General features: G+C 44.9%; 1 protein-coding gene across 2 annotated transcripts in view; it reads left to right on the top strand.

Moving 5' to 3' along the window:
• The window catches only part of LOC115375467 (high affinity cAMP-specific 3',5'-cyclic phosphodiesterase 7A-like), a 21,449-nt gene extending 6,634 nt beyond the window's left edge, over positions 1–14,815 (top strand). For both annotated transcript variants that reach the window (XM_030074870.1, XM_030074869.1), the window contains 12 exons: positions 1–31; positions 239–325; positions 2,039–2,181; positions 2,858–2,921; positions 3,161–3,256; positions 5,196–5,296; positions 6,047–6,178; positions 6,995–7,086; positions 8,027–8,171; positions 10,034–10,130; positions 11,409–11,489; positions 12,059–14,815. The exon at positions 1–31 is cut by the window's left edge and continues 30 nt beyond it. In XM_030074870.1, the coding sequence (XP_029930730.1) occupies positions 1–31; positions 239–325; positions 2,039–2,181; positions 2,858–2,921; positions 3,161–3,256; positions 5,196–5,296; positions 6,047–6,178; positions 6,995–7,086; positions 8,027–8,171; positions 10,034–10,130; positions 11,409–11,489; positions 12,059–12,222 (1,233 nt within the window). In that variant the 3' untranslated portion in view covers positions 12,223–14,815. The remainder of the gene's footprint in view (positions 32–238; positions 326–2,038; positions 2,182–2,857; positions 2,922–3,160; positions 3,257–5,195; positions 5,297–6,046; positions 6,179–6,994; positions 7,087–8,026; positions 8,172–10,033; positions 10,131–11,408; positions 11,490–12,058) is intronic.
• The last annotated feature ends 721 nt before the right edge of the window (positions 14,816–15,536 follow it).

Raw genomic sequence — 15,536 nt, 5'->3', positions numbered from 1 at the left:
GACCAGACGGCGCTCTTCATCCGCCTGCTGGGTGAGTGACGCCGCGGGCTACGGCGGCCCCGCAGGGCCAAACGCACCCTGTCTCACACCGTCAGCGGAACACGTGTTTGTTTTGTTTTTCGGAGCGTTTCATTGGCTCCTCTCTGAACGTAAACGATGAAAACATAAAAAGGAGGATGTGTGTGCAGCCTCATGGTGTTCTCTGTTTGTCCTCTCCCTCGGACCTGACGTCCCGCAGATGTGAGGGGGCGGAGCCAGCCGGGACCGCAGCCGCAGAGACGAGCCCCCCGCCCGCCGCCTCAGGTCGACTTCAGGGATCTGCACTGTGAGTACGAGGCGAGACGGGACGTCCCGTCTGGGGATCAAATCTGTCAAGTCTGTCCGCGACCCGCTGACCTCAGCGAGGATCAGGACTCTAAAAGCCTCTCGTGTGTTTTTATTATTATTTAGTCTGCTGAGCGCCTCGCCGTCAGAGATGCACCCAAACATCTTTAAAGAGCTTTAAAAAACGTCCCAGAGCTCCGGCAGGTCCAGAGGTTCCTCTCCAGAACGTTCCTCTGATCTCAGAGCTGCCATCACTCCTCCTCCCTCTCCTCCAGCCGCTCGTTCTGTTCATCCCTCGACGACGTGAACATGAACTTTCCTGTCATCACAGTCATCAGCTGTGTGCTTTCTGAGTGTTCAGACTCTCAGTCTGACTCCGAGCTGTGAAATCTGTATTTTTAAACGGTTTGTTGACGAGGAAAATGTGGAGGAGTCGCAGTAAACGAGGCAAACGAGGCGTCATTCAAAAGTCTTCAGTGCAGACAGCCGCCATGTTTCACCGGGCGGGAGAGAGTCGGGACCAACTGATACTGATTGATTTCATGGCCGATACCGATAATGATTATTAGTAATCCAGAACACTGATAATTGATAAGTGAGCCAGTGTTGATCTAACAGACAGAGGAGCATCGAGGGCGGCGGCTCTCAGGCCTCGGCGCTCCCGACGCCGTCGCTCACTTTGTGCTAGAAAACACGACGTCATCTGCGTACAGGTCGACGCCGCGGCAGCCGCTTGTTATTAACCCCCTGAACCCCAAACCCGCGGGCGGGATAGAAAGACACGTATTTTTTAAAAAATCGCCAAAATTCAACCGTTTATCATAGCTGGAAGCTTTAAAAACCTATTTTTTCGTCGGAATTTGAATTTTCTGACGGTCCCTGAATGCAACATGTCCGACTTTGGTTTAGCGGTAGAAAAAAGAACGAAACTAAGGCTAAAAAAGCAATTCTCATTCAAATAATTTTATTATACATGCTTCATTCAACAATTTGCCAAAAAATAGTCGTGTACTCAATCCAGATCATTCAAAAAACAGAAAATTCTGCGGTCTTCAGCGGATCTGAGACATCTTGATTCATTCAGGTGAGCCCAACAGTCGCGTGACAAAAATTCACTGAATTTCAGTGTGTAGGCAGCAGTAGTAACATGGAAGGGCACAAGGCAGTAAAAACACCTAAGTTAATACAGGTTGGAAAAATGTTAATATTTCAGGAAATAAATCATGTGAAGCCCTACTTTTTTTTCCTGGATCAGTGACACTGAAAAAATGTTCTGTACATTTATTCCAATGTTTCTCGATTTTTGTAAAATAAATTATCAAAAAAAATCAGTTTGCCGTTTTTATTTTTTTATTATTTATGGCACTATAACTCTTTCATACTGTGTGAAAGACATTTTTGAATGGCTTCAGGTGAGAGCCACAGCTGTGCTGTTTCCATAGAGGTGCAGCAGGAAAACAAGCCCACAGTGAGCCAAAATGTGAGGGGAGCAGAAAACACCCCAAAACTGCTGGGGGTTCAGAGGGTTAAACATGATCTCAAATGGATTTTTTCCCTGTAAGATCATTTTAAATATGCAGTTATTGTAAGTTATGAAGATGATTTTCCTGCTAATCAGCTCAGTCGCTTTCACTCCTGTTTCTGTTTTTCTTCACAGATTTTAAAGCTGCTGCGTGTTCATATGGTGTTTCATGTTTTTGTCGTCCTGCTGCAGCCGGCCGGGACGCCGCGGGGCCCGGAGCCACCAGGGGCCTCCACCGCCCGCTGAGCCTGCAGAGGAGCCGCCACGTCCTGCAGAGAAGCCCCGCCCCCGAGCCGCGGCACATCCTGGACCGGGACTACGGCGGCCAGGCCACGGTACGCAGGGCTTCCTGTCGCCTGGGCCGCAGCTGCTCAGACCGCTAACGCGCTAACGCGCTAACACGCTAACAGGCTAACACGCTCATGGTCAAAGTGGGGTCCGGGGCCCCCCGTGGGGTCCCCAGCAACACGAGCTGACCTGACCCTCATGACCCTCACCGTCTTCCTCTCATGTTTTGAAACAAATCAAGATCAAGTCAGTTTGCTGAGGAAAAGGTGGAATTATCAAAAAATTATCATTTAGTGAAGATTAGAAAACATCAGTCAACATGAGTATTGTTTACTTCCTGTTGACTCAGTGTTTACTTCCTGTTGTCTCAGTGTTTACTTCCTGTTGACTCAGTGTTTACTTCCTGTTGTCTCAGTGTTTACTTCCTGTGGTCTCAGTGTTTACTTCCTGTGGTCTCAGTGTTTACTTCCTGTTGTCTCAGTGTTTACTTCCTGTTGTCTCAGTGTTTACTTCCTGTTGTCTCAGTGTTTACTTCCTGTTGTCTCAGTGTTTACTTCCTGTTGTCTCAGTGTTTACTTCCTGTTGACTCAGTGTTTACTTCCTGCTGTCTCAGTGTTTACTTCCTGTTGTCTCAGTGTTCACTTCCTGTTGTCTCAGTGTTTACTTCCTGTTGTCTCAGTGTTTACTTCCTGTTGTCTCAGTGTGTACTTCCTGTTGTTGCAGTGCGTGCTGCAGCGGGTTGGCTGCTGGGACTTTGACGTCTTCCTGTTGGACAGACTGACCAATGGTGAGTGGACATCATGATGACATCATCAGCAGATTAATTCACAAAAAAATGAAATGGAAATTACGTAATCCCAAAAACCCAAAGTCCTGAAAATGAAGTTCCCAGTTCTTAATGACAAGAAAATGATATTGATACTTATATTTATTAATAATTGTCAGAATATTTTTACAGCATTGGTGTGTGTGTGTGTGTGTGTGTGTGTGTGTGTGTGTGTGTGTGTGTGTGTGTGTGTGTTGCAGGAAACAGTCTGGTCAGTCTGACCCTCCACCTGTTCGTGCACTACGGTCTGATCCGCCTCTTCCAGCTCGACGTCGTCAAGCTGCGACGCTTCCTGGGTAGGAACCAGCCCGGGGCCTGAGCGCCCCCTGCTGGACAGACACCGCCTCCTCATGTTCACGGAGCACATTCTAGTTCAGCGGCTCTCAAACGGAGGCACAAGACGAACAGCAAAAAACGTTTTTAATACGCCAAATTGTCATTATTATTGGATTTTTTAAAATATTTTACGCTTATTTTCTGTTTCCTGGTGAAATAGTTTTAAAACGCGAGGCCTCCTCTCACAGTTAAACAAATAAAACAACCTGAGCAGGTGGTCGTGTTCCAGCTGGACTCTGAATCTGAATCTGAATCTGAATCTGAATCTGAATCTGAAATCCTGTATTGATCGCTGAGGGGAAGCTGCGTCAGGGCTTTTGTTTTTCATTCAGACTTGACAGGCTCTTGTTTTCCAGAGATTACATACCAAGAAACGAAATCAATAACTGATAAGAAAAACAACAACAATTAAACAGGTAAATAAAAACAGACATAAACATGGCATCCGATAAGAAAAGATGTATCGATTAGTGGAAACAGCAATGAAATGAAACTGCAGTAAAAATGGCATCAATCAATAAATCAGTTCAATCAGTGGATCAGTCACATTCAGCAGTGGACAGACGTCACTTCACACGGGATTACCCGATAATCTGTGGCGTAGACTTGATTGACATGACGGCCGGTCAGACTCCGCCCCTCCAGCGGAGCGATGGCGAGTGGGCGGGGCCACGTTTCTGAAAATATGACTGCAGGTTGATTTTGCCTTTTCACCGGATTCATATTTAAATGAACTTTACAGAAAGTTTGACAGGTTATTTTCTCAGTTTGATCTGACTTGTAAACACACCTTTATAATCATTATTAACACACTTCTCATTTTGAAGTTATTTTATGGATTTAGTTTTGACAAATTTATGTTTATTTTATTTTTATCTGATAATTTTCTGTTAATTTTCTTGTATTTTTTTGTTGCAATTTTATTTGTAGATTTGTAGATTTATTTATTTTTTAAAAGAAAGAAATGGGACAGTACATGTTAATGCACATATAAATGTAAACACGTGAGATTATAGCCGTGCGGCTAATTTCCATCTCTAGTCCCATTGGCACGTTGGTGTTGTACAACATTCATTCACAATAACAACAAAACAAAACAAAACAAAACAAACAACAGAGTTGATCATAAAACATACAGGCCAAGGCTCAGGGGACCGTGCGCATTTCACCACAGCTTAAACACTAAATTAAACACTAAATTATATGTCGAGCGGCTGGTTAAAGTGCAAAGTGCTAAAGTGTAAAGTGCATTATTGTATTGCAAATTGCCCAAGAAATATAAAGTGCTATTTTGATTGCCTAATACTCAATTGCATATTACAATAATCTAATACCAACGATGGTAATTTGTGATACCTAGAGTACCTAGTTATATAGTTATATAGTATAACGTGCTTGTTGCGTTGCACATTGCCCTAGTGCCTAATTAGTGAAAATTGCACATTACCCGATTACATATTGCAATAGATGATTACATACCAACAATGGTAATTTTATGATACAGAGAGTACCCAATTATGTGAGAATATAAAGTGCGTGTTGCATTGCACATTGCCCTAGTACCTAAAGAAAAAATAAATGGAGATGTAGCCTAATAAATAGAAAAAAAAAATGTTAATGAGGAAGAGGAAAGTAATAATAATGTATGTGCTCAATAGAAATTGCGGATGGAACCCTTGACAAATTAGTTACATTGAACAAATACACAAGTTTATGCATGGTTATGGCAACAGTGTTGTTCTTCTTACTTTATATTTTAGTGATATGATTATTGTAATTAAAGATGTCATTCAGAGTGAGCTTTGTGTTGGCATCTGTAGATGTTGACACTGATTTGAAGTTGTTGTTGTTGTTGTTGTTGTTGTTGTGGATGACTGATGGGTGGTGCGGTGTGTGTAGTGTGTGTGCAGGAGGATTACCGCAGCCACAACCCGTACCACAACGCGCTCCACGCCGCCGACGTCACGCAGGCCATGCACTGCTTCCTGCGGGAGCCCCAGGTGAGAACCGCCCACCTGACCTTGACCTCTAACCTGAGGAGCTTGAACCTCCTCAGGTTTAAGTGTAGAAACCACATTACAGGTCAAACTGGGGCTTGAGGTTTTGGTGCAACAGAACTGAATTTAATCTCTGTTTAGAGTAAAACCTGAAGAAGTTTAGATTTAATCTTCACTTTAAACTGGTTTTACAGCAGATTTTAAAGGAAAACTAGCAACTGTATTTCCCCAATTAATCGCCGGGCCGCAAATAGCCGCCTGGTTCTTTTAAACGCCTGGGGTCTGCACCCATTTTGCGTATTAAACCCCCACCTGAATAACCGCCGGGGCGATTATTTGCATTATATTGAGGTAACTCAAAATAAGGCTGTTCACCTTATTTTTGCAGAAGTAAACAGTTAGCTGCACAATAACTGTGCTGCACTTCCATTTCCTGTCAAAATAAGAGCGCTAGCTAATGTTAGAAAAAAGGATGTACTGTAATCTTAAACCGCCCGACTGTAAATATGTTGGACAGTAACTGTCATCACAGTAATGTCCTGGTGCAGGTCTGTGCAAAAATAAATAAAGACCTGCAGCGAAGAGCCGCCTGGTTCTTTTAAACGCCCGGGGTCCAAGGTGATTTTGCGTATTAAATGCCCGGCGATTAACTGGGGAAATACGGTAGCTTAATTCAGTTTAAAAATGAACCCATGTCACTGCAACCCAGCCTGTGTGTGTGTGTGTGTGTGTGTGTGTGTGTGTTTTTTCCAGCTAGCTGAAACGCTGACCTCCTGCGACATCCTGCTGGGCCTGGTCGCAGCCGCCACCCACGACCTGGACCACCCCGGGGTGAACCAGCGCTTCCTGGTCCAGACCGAACACCACCTGGCGGCGCTGTACCAGGTAGCTGCTGCACGCACCTGACAGGACGAGTTAGGTTTAGATAGATTCAGATGTTTTTATTAGATACGAGGCAACCAAGTGTTCTTCTCCTGATTTAGTATGATCAGGATACTTGGGTGGATTCGATATTTGTTGTGATTGTACGAGTATTATGATTCGATATCACGATTTATTGTGATGTTAGTTTTCTGAATTCTCCTCTAGTTTGTGTCTGTAAAGTTTGATGAGGCTGTGATTCCCCTAGAGGTCACGATAGGTCATTTTATACAGCGACGTCCAGTTTGAAAAAATGACAGTTTTTCCCTCAGCAAATAGTAGCTGAGCGTTGGAGTGATATTTATCCGCCTTGTTGACAACCAGGCGTGACGTGTTTGGTACCAGCTGGTGAACAAAAACAGAAAAAGGATTGAGATGCAAGGATTGAGATTCAGCCATATCACATCCAAACAGTGTTAGTAATATACAGCTGTCGTTTTTTTTAAAAAATGCAGTGGTATTGGATCGGTACTCGGTAACAGTCGATACGCGAGTCCAGGAATCAGACTCAGAACTGGGGAGGTCAAACTGGTATTGCAAATGTCTAATTTGTGTGGCTCTCGTACTCAGATGGACTTGAACAGACACTGATCAGGACTGTTAAAAGCAAGGAGGCCAGAGATCAGAGGTCACATGGGAATGATCATGATGCCAGAGAAACAAAGGAAGAAACGATAACTTAAAAAAAAAAACCTCATGGTTCGCCTGGTCTGATCAGAGTGAGGGATTTTTTTCAGACCTGTGATGAGGATTTGGATGTTTTCTGTGTTTTCGGTGCAGAACACCTCAGTTTTGGAGAACCACCACTGGAAGTCAGCTGTGGGTCTCCTCAGAGAGTCCGGCCTCCTGGCTCATCGCCCAGCCTCCGAGAGGTCAGTCCAGCTGCCGACACACCCGGCTGGTCCAGAGGAGGTCCGTCAGACTCTCTGGACCACTTTAGATCAAATTGTAGTTCTGTGTCAAAAGACCTCCGTACAAGCAAGAGATGGAGCCGCCAGAATACATGCTAGAAGAAGGATTTGATTGGGTGTTTAACAGACTTGAAGCTCCATCCCAGTGATTTTGAATGTTTGGTCCATTCACCACAACTCCTCCACATTTTACACGTCAACAAACCATTTATCAGATTAAACTAAAGATTTCACAACACAGAATCAAAATGTGAGTTTGTGGTTGAAGCAGCCGCCTTATAATGTCCTCAACATTCACAAACCACACAGCTGATCATTGGCTGTGGAAAGCAAAACATTTCCCCGGGGACTATTTTCCCTGGCGGAGGAGGAGGAGGAGGAGGAGGAGGAGGAGGGAGCGTTTCAGTGTGAAAAAGTCCTGAAAAGCCAACAGTGCTGCTGCTTTTAGGAAAACTCATGTGGAGGACTTTATTGGGCTGATGGAAAACTGGAGTGAAGAAAGTGTGAAGGCTCTGAAAGTTCATGTTCATATCGTAGTGGAATGAATGGAAACCAGCGGCTGGAGGAAAGGGAGGAGGAGTGATGTGGCAGCTCTGAAACCCCACTGCTCGCTCTGGGAGGAGAGCAGAGGAACGTTCTGGAGAGGAAACTCTGGACATGCAGAAGCTCTGGGATGGTCCTGTTTCAAGTCCAAAAAAATCTTTTTACATAAGCACTTACAAATAAAGGTTTTTTTGGGAACTTTGGGACCCAAATAAATCCAGTTTTTATTTGCATGTGTTCTGGCAGCTCCGTCTTTTGTTTTGTACATGCTTCCTGTCATAGCAGAGGCTCAGAGACTCTCAGAGATTAAAACCTCGTGTGATCTTAGGGCAGGCAACTGTGTCTTGCGGCTGTGCAGGTTAAAGATGGAGGAGCGTCTGGGCTCCCTGATCCTGGCCACCGACATCAGCCGGCAGAACGACTACCTGTCCCAGTTCAGGTGTCACCTGCAGAGCGGGGACCTGCGCATGGACAATGCCAATCACCGGCATTTCATCCTGCAGGTGAGTTTCAGTTTACATCATCTCTCCTGCCCTGTCCTGGCCAACCTTGTCTTGTCCTATCCTGTCTGATCCTACCTTGTCCTCTCCTGTCCTGCCCTGTTCTGTCTGATCTAGAGATGGCGAAAATGGAAAATTTTCTTGGTCGACCACCGGGCCTCATTAATCGGTTTATTTCGGTTAACCGAGAATATTATTTGACTGTCTGTAAAGTTTACAGACAGTCAAGAACGCGACAGTGTCCGTTCTGTACCACTGATCTCACCTCAGCAGGCCCAAAACCAATTCAGACATAAGATAATTCATTCCGAAGTCAAATATTGTACATAGCCTACATGATATCGTACAAACATTATGTAATTTACGCACGTTGCTTACCGTGGTGTAGAAGAAATCTCTCTCTCCTCGTGAAAAATATTGTCTCCAGATTCCTCGATGAGTCTGCTTGGTGGTTTTATGACTCTTGCAGACTTGCATGACATACTTGGTTCAAAACTATACGTGATCACCATAAGCTTGGCTCGTTTCTCCAGTCTGTCTCTACGAGCTGAGCTCTGAGCGTAATAACGTAATCCAAGCCCGGCAGAGCGTCCCGTCGCCATGTTTACCGTATTAAACTGTATGTGGATTCATGAGCAACTTCTTAGCTTTCAGGAACATTTGTAATTTTTTCGATAGAGCAAACTTTACCGAAGTTACGGTATTTACAATATGACAGGCGCGTTTGTGTCGGCGATGACGCGTTCGGCCTTAAAATTAACCGACAAGATTATTCGGTTAAAGTTCAAACGGTCAACAACCGGTCAAACGGCCACCAGTTAGCATCCCTAGTCTGATCCTGTTCTGTTCTTCCCTGACCTTGACCTGACCTGATCGGACCTGTCCTGCCCTACCCTGTCGTGTCTACTCATGTCCTCTCCTCTCCTGTCCCGTCTACTCCTGCCCTGCCCTGCCTTCCCCTACCTTGTCCTGTCCTGTCCTGTCTTATAATGTCCTGTCCTGTCCTGCTTTGTCCTGTCCTGTCCTGCCCTGCCCTGTCCTCTCCTGTCCTGACCTGATCTGTCCTACCCTGTCTTGTCTACTCCTGTCCTGTCCTGTCTAATAATGTCCTGTCCTGCTCTGTGCGATCCTATTCTATTCTTCCCTGACCTGACCTGATCTGATCTGACCTGTCCTGTCCTGCCCTGCCCTGTCCTGCCCTGCCCTGCCCTGTCCTGTCCTGTCTCTACTTGTATAGGTAACATTCCTGTCGGTGTGATCAGTTATTAGTCATACATGCATATTTGTCAAGTACATTTGGCAACTTGCATTCTCGATATAAATGACAGTAACTACAAGAATATGACAAATGTGACACTCCATAAAAATCAGTCTTGAAACTTTGAGCCAGCGTAAAGATGCTAAAATCAGGTTAACGTGAATCTGAACAAAATTAAATGGTAGACCAGAAAAACATCAGAAAAACGTGTCATAAAACATGTCTATTTCCAGTTCTGTACTATTGCAACAAAAAGTCTGACCTAGAAGGATCAGCCATATTTATAAATGGTTGCTGTATACATGGAGGCCGTAAACTGAACATCCTTCATGATAAAATGTTCAATGATGCTCCATACCATTTTTAAAGAGGGCTTTATCTTTGGAGATCCACGACCTGAGAACAGGGTGTCTACAGGCCCTTAAAAAGCCTGATATTTAACTCCCTGAAACCTCGAAGTCTTTCTTGCTATGAGGAATAGGTTTGCTACAGTGTTTTGACGTTATTTTGTTATCTAGCGTGCTTCTGTGTAGAGAGCAGCTGGTGTTAATTTTGTGTGGGACTGATTCTCAGCCTGGGTTTCTTCTGCTTCTTTCTTGGAGCTCAGATGGCCATGAAGTGTGCAGACATCTGCAACCCCTGCCGCCCATGGAGGCTCTGCAAGCTGTGGAGCAGCAAGGTCACAGAGGAGTTCTTCCACCAAGGTACGACTGAGCCCCGCCTGTTCAAAGCTCGCTGCCACAACAGGAACTGTCCCCGGGACACAGGAACCTTTTGGAGGAACCAGGAACTCAGATCCTCGTTTCCACCAGCGGATCCAGTTCCTCTTTTAGCTCCAAGCGTTGAGATCCTGACCCCAAAATGCTTCCTGCAACCGAGGCAGTGCTGTCCGAGTTCCTGGCGGTGGGCGGGGTTTAGTTACAGCACTGAACATTCCTGATTGGTTGAACTTATGATGCAAAAAGTGTGAAAGTATCAAAGTATCAACATCAGCTTCCTGCATGTGGCTGTTCAGAGACAAACCAGCCAATAAACACTGAGCCTGAGTCCTGTGGGGGAGACAGGCTCCTGTGTAAATTCAGTCATATCCCTCTGCAGTCAAGAGGTCTGAGTTCTCATCAGATTAACTGCTGCCACCTTGTGGCAAAAACACGTCACTACACCCTGTGGTTACCGGTGCAGCTTAATAAGGGGGGCCCGTGGGGAAAATTCATAAACATTATTTCTTGAATTGTAGTAACTTTTTGAGCATATAATTACAAGAATACATTAAAAAAAATTATTTTTATTTCCTGTAGAGAATTATTGTGTTTGAAAAATACAAATTCCAAAACAGTAGCAGCTATAACAGCTATATCATTTCACTGTGAAGGGACTTTACAACAGTGAAAAAGGAGGAAATTCCTCCCACACGTACCCACTACTGATTAAAATCACTAAGTGATCATACGAGGCCCTCGTGTGCTGAATGAGAGCAGATCTAAACCTCTAAAGTTGTTTTTTTTGTCTCCTTTTTAAACGAACATCCTGTGCAGAATATGACTGGCAGTCTTAAAAAAACATTTAAGTTTGTTCTAAGCTGTTCAGTTGAAAAAATGTTGAAAAGCCTTTATCTCCTGGCTAAATATGATTTAACAACCTGGCAGCCAGGTTTTAAATTAAGACGAATTTAAAACAAGACTTTCCAAGCAGTAGAGTGGTACGAAGCCTGGAGAGACCTGGGACCCGACCTGGACCTGATCCAAACCCATTCAGGTCTCGAGTGTTCAGGGTTGGGTACCGGGTCTCAGGTTCTTGGCTCCCAGGTTGGGTCAGGGTTCCTCAGGTCTTCGAGGTTGTGTCCTGGGTCCTCGGACTCAGGTCCCAGGTCCTTGGGTGTCGGGTCCCGGGTCCTCAGGTCCCTGGGGTCGGCTGGACCCGTGAAGCCTCTGATTGTGAACATCAGTTTCAGTTCTGAAATGTAAAAACTGATTTGTCTCCAGGCGACACGGAGAGGAAACACAACATGGAAGTGAGTCCCATGTGTGACCGTCAGACCAACAGCATGGCCAAGATACAGATCGGTGAGAGTTTTTTCCCCAACACACACACACACACACACACACGTTGGTATGTTTCAGTCCTTCTGTATTAAATAATGCAGGTGCTGACTTGACAAGAGGAGAACACTCTGACACCCAGCAGGGCTTTCTGTCGCTAACGGTCCATCCTTAACAAAAGATTAAGGCCATTTACAACCAAGGATTCAAACAGAAGCTGAAGCAAATGATTTAATGTTTGATTTAAACAACAGAAACAGGTGAAGTCCAGTCTTCTTCTTTTGAGATCATTGATCCGAGAACATGACAATATTATTTCTGTTTGTGATGCGTACTGAACAGAAAGCCTCAATACTAACACCTGTGTTGTCAGACCTGCTGTTTACATGCATGTCAGATAAAATCCTCTCAGCCACGTTTCCACTGCAGGCTGGAAACTAAAAACGAGCAGGCTGCCCTCAGATGATGTGGCCAGGTGTTGTCACGCAGTAAAAGTGCAGAGAGCGGGTTTTAGATTCTGCTTTTGAATGTGAACAGTGAACCTCCTGTGCCTGAGCCTCTTGATTAAAGCCCGGCTCCTCTCTGACCTGCAGACTTCATCAGCAACGTGGTGGAGCCTCTGTTCAGCGAGTGGTCTCGTTTCTCGGCCACGCCCCTCTCCCGGGTCATGATGGGACACCTGAGCGCCAACAAGGCGGGGTGGAGGCGTTCGCTGCTGGAGGAGGCGGAGCCTGCCAAGCTCAGCGCCTCGTCCTAGCGGCTCCTCTGTCCAAAGTATTACCTCAGGGAAGCTCGCTGTCTTCACGCCGAGGCGGGGACGCCTGACGCGGCGGCGGCTGGGGGCGGAGGAGGGGGGTCATCATCACACACTGGACGTGGGATAGAAAGAAAAAGAATCCCAAGAAGTGAAGCCTGACGTCGACACGTCGGCCTCCAGCACGCTCCCCTCTCTAAGTACACCACTGATTATTGTGTCGTTTTGTTTTTATCGCTTAATTTAACTTAATTTATTGAATTTCAACCCACTTTCTTTAACATAGAGTAACGCATAGATACCTCATGTTGCTTCTGCTGCATGTCATTTTTATTCCATATTATTTATTGTTTTGTGTTATGTCGTTGTGGCATGACGCACCATTTACTGTTTTTTTTTATTTTTATTTTTATTTTTTTATTTACTTTAAATAAGTTTAGAGGGGAACATTTCTTCACAACAAAAGGGACAAGTATTAGGAAGAGTAAAATCCCAGCGCTGCATCATGGGAAATGATGTGTTGTGCCTCGGAGGCAGCGGTAAGAGGTCGAGCTTCAGTTTGTCCCAAAGCACGAGGGAGCGGAGGAGGAAAAGAGGACAAGCACAGCACCGGTCGTTTATCCACTTCAGGCTTTTAGTTTCTGCTGGAAACGGCAAGAAAAGATGAGAAGAAGCTGAGAGTCCGTACAGACGAGACGAGACGAGACGAGACGAGACGCAGAGACTGAGCACCGACCGCTGTTAACCAAGAGATGAAGCTCTGGGAAAATCTGCGTTTTGAAGGTGAGGAGCCTCTTCAGCTGCTGCCTCCGACGCCACAAACCCACTTTTTTTTTTTTTTTTGTTTTTTTTTTTTTACTCCTGTCAGTTTTGACAAACGAAACAAAAGAGGCACATTTTTTATAAGAGAATAACCTCTCGGATTAAATGATTAAGTTCTTGTCTTGTTGTCGACACTGAGCAAACATCCGAGACTGCAAACACCCAGACGTACCAAATGCCATGAAGGGACTTGAATTGTTCTTGTTTTTGTTTTTTTTTTTTGCTATATTTTAGATTTATTTTTGGGTCCCTCCTTGCACTGTGAAAACTGAGATGATGTCAAACAATTTGGTTATGAAACACAGCCGTGTTCCTGTCGCACTGGGGTTGGGGTTCAGCCCAGACATGCAGAAGCTGTTATACTGTAGAAACAAACAAACAAACAAACAAACAAAAAAACAGGGCTGGGGGGTGGGTGGGGGGGTTATGTGCTGACGTGGCCTTACCAGCCTTTGGACACTTGAGTGATGTGATGTGACGGAGCCGTCCCGTCTCCAGACGAGGAGTTCAGCTCCAGAAACGCTGCAGGGGGAGGAACTCGTTTATTAGATCATTTCTGAAAAAGTTGAGGAGGTTTGTGACGCACAAACTCTCCTGACTCTGATCCAGAATTCCTAAAAATATGCAATAAATGACGACGAGACGACTGAGGCCAAAACTCTGTCCAGAGGACATGCTAACATGCTAACGCTTTAGCATAGAGTATGCTGAGTAATCGTTTGGTGCTTAGCATCATGTGTGTTTTTTTTTATATACTAATGCCCCAGTCGTTTTTTCTAATATACTAATTTCACCTTTTCCCCAGCAAATTCACTTGATTTCCTTCAAAAACAAAAAAGGCAGATTAGATTAGCAAGAAATGACCCAGAAATAGCCAGAAATTAGTAAAACAAAAATGATACGAGAAAATTGGCACCAAAATATTCTTTTTAAAATGACAAGAGAAGTATATTTATGTTCAGGGGGGTAGCTGCCAGCCCAGGCCCCCCTGGTAGATCCGGCCCTGTGTTTCACGGCTGTGGACTGAAGCAGTCTTAATTTTGGACCAGTTTCAAAAACATTGTGTGCCTGTCAGTCATTTGGGCCCCAAAAGGTGGAAAAACAGGAAAGCAAGCTGAAAAATACTGGAATGTCCCTTTAAGGTGAGGAGGAGCTGATCATTACAGAATGTGCTTTTACTAAAAGAACGGGAAAGAGATTACATTTTGGCATCACTGTGACATGATGTGATGTTAGGAGCTGTGTGTGTGTGTGTGTGTGTGTGTGTGTGTGTGTGTGTGTGTGTGTGTGTGTGTGTGTGTGTGTGTGTGTGTGTGTGTACTGCTGGCAGGTTTGTCTTTAAGCTATGCATAAAAAACTGAAGTGACCAAACTTTCAGCAGGTGGCTTCTCTCTGCATCGTGCACCTGCTTGCCCTGTGTGTGTGTGTGTGTGTGTGTGTGTGTGTGTGTGTGTGTGTGTGTGTGTGTGTGTGTGTGTGTGTGTGATGTCATTATTTGGCATTAATATTGGGGACGGTCTGCGCTCATGCTCTGGTGCTTTTCATATAAAAGGCAAAATTTGTATTTTCTGAAAGATTTGCCAGACTGTTTGATACGACTCTGTTTACTGTTTTGATGGAAATAATTATTATTATTTCATGAGGAGGAACTTCCACGGCAACGTGTTTTGTGAAAGCTTTGCCAAAATAAAAAAAAAAAAAATAAAAAAAAAAAGCTATTTTGATACATACCAGTTGAATTACATTTGAATTAATAAAAACAAATTGCCCTGTTGTTTGTCTTGTGTTTTCTGTCTTGTGTTGTCTTTCTCATTGGAAAGCCTAGAATTTAAATCAATCAGAAAATCAAAATCAAAGCATGGAGGACGGGGATTAGCGGTCAGATTAGCGGATGTGAGCGTCTCACTCACCTTCGGAGAAAATCATCCGCTGGTTTTTCTGAATTAGACGGTTCAGTCAGCCGGGACCGTCCACGCCGTCTCCATCTGGAGTCGGAACGCAGGGAGGATCATCCTGGAGATGAGAAGCAACATCAGACCCCGGAGGTCCTCCACCGGCCGGAGGTCCTCCACCGCCCGGAGGTCCTCCACCGGCCGAGCGGGAGGTCCTCCACCACCCGGAGGTCCTCCACCGGCCGAGCCGGAGGTCCTCCACCACCCGGAGGTCCTCCACCGGCCGAGCGGGAGGTCCTCCACCACCCAGAGGTCCTCCACCGGCCGGAGGTCCTCCACCGGCCGCCTGAGCTCAGGCAGGCCGGGTCACAGCTGTTATGGCTGTCAGTGGATCTAATTAATGCAACAAACACAAAACAGTTTTGTGCTTTTCTTCTGCAAACCTTCATGAGGAGGTAATAACTCAGCTTTTATATAAACCTTCTCAAACCATTTTATTTTATTTTATTTTTTATTTAAATCAATGATACTGTTATCTTATTATTTTATTTAATTTTATTGTAACATTTGTTTCATCTAATTTGTCTCTTGGTTAATAACCAT

The sequence above is a fragment of the Myripristis murdjan genome, chromosome 17, assembly GCF_902150065.1.
Source record: "Myripristis murdjan chromosome 17, fMyrMur1.1, whole genome shotgun sequence".
In the NCBI taxonomy this organism is placed as follows: Eukaryota; Metazoa; Chordata; class Actinopteri; order Holocentriformes; family Holocentridae; genus Myripristis; species Myripristis murdjan.
The sequence above is the reverse complement of the archived record's forward strand: the minus strand, read 5'-3'. Positions and strand labels throughout refer to the sequence as shown.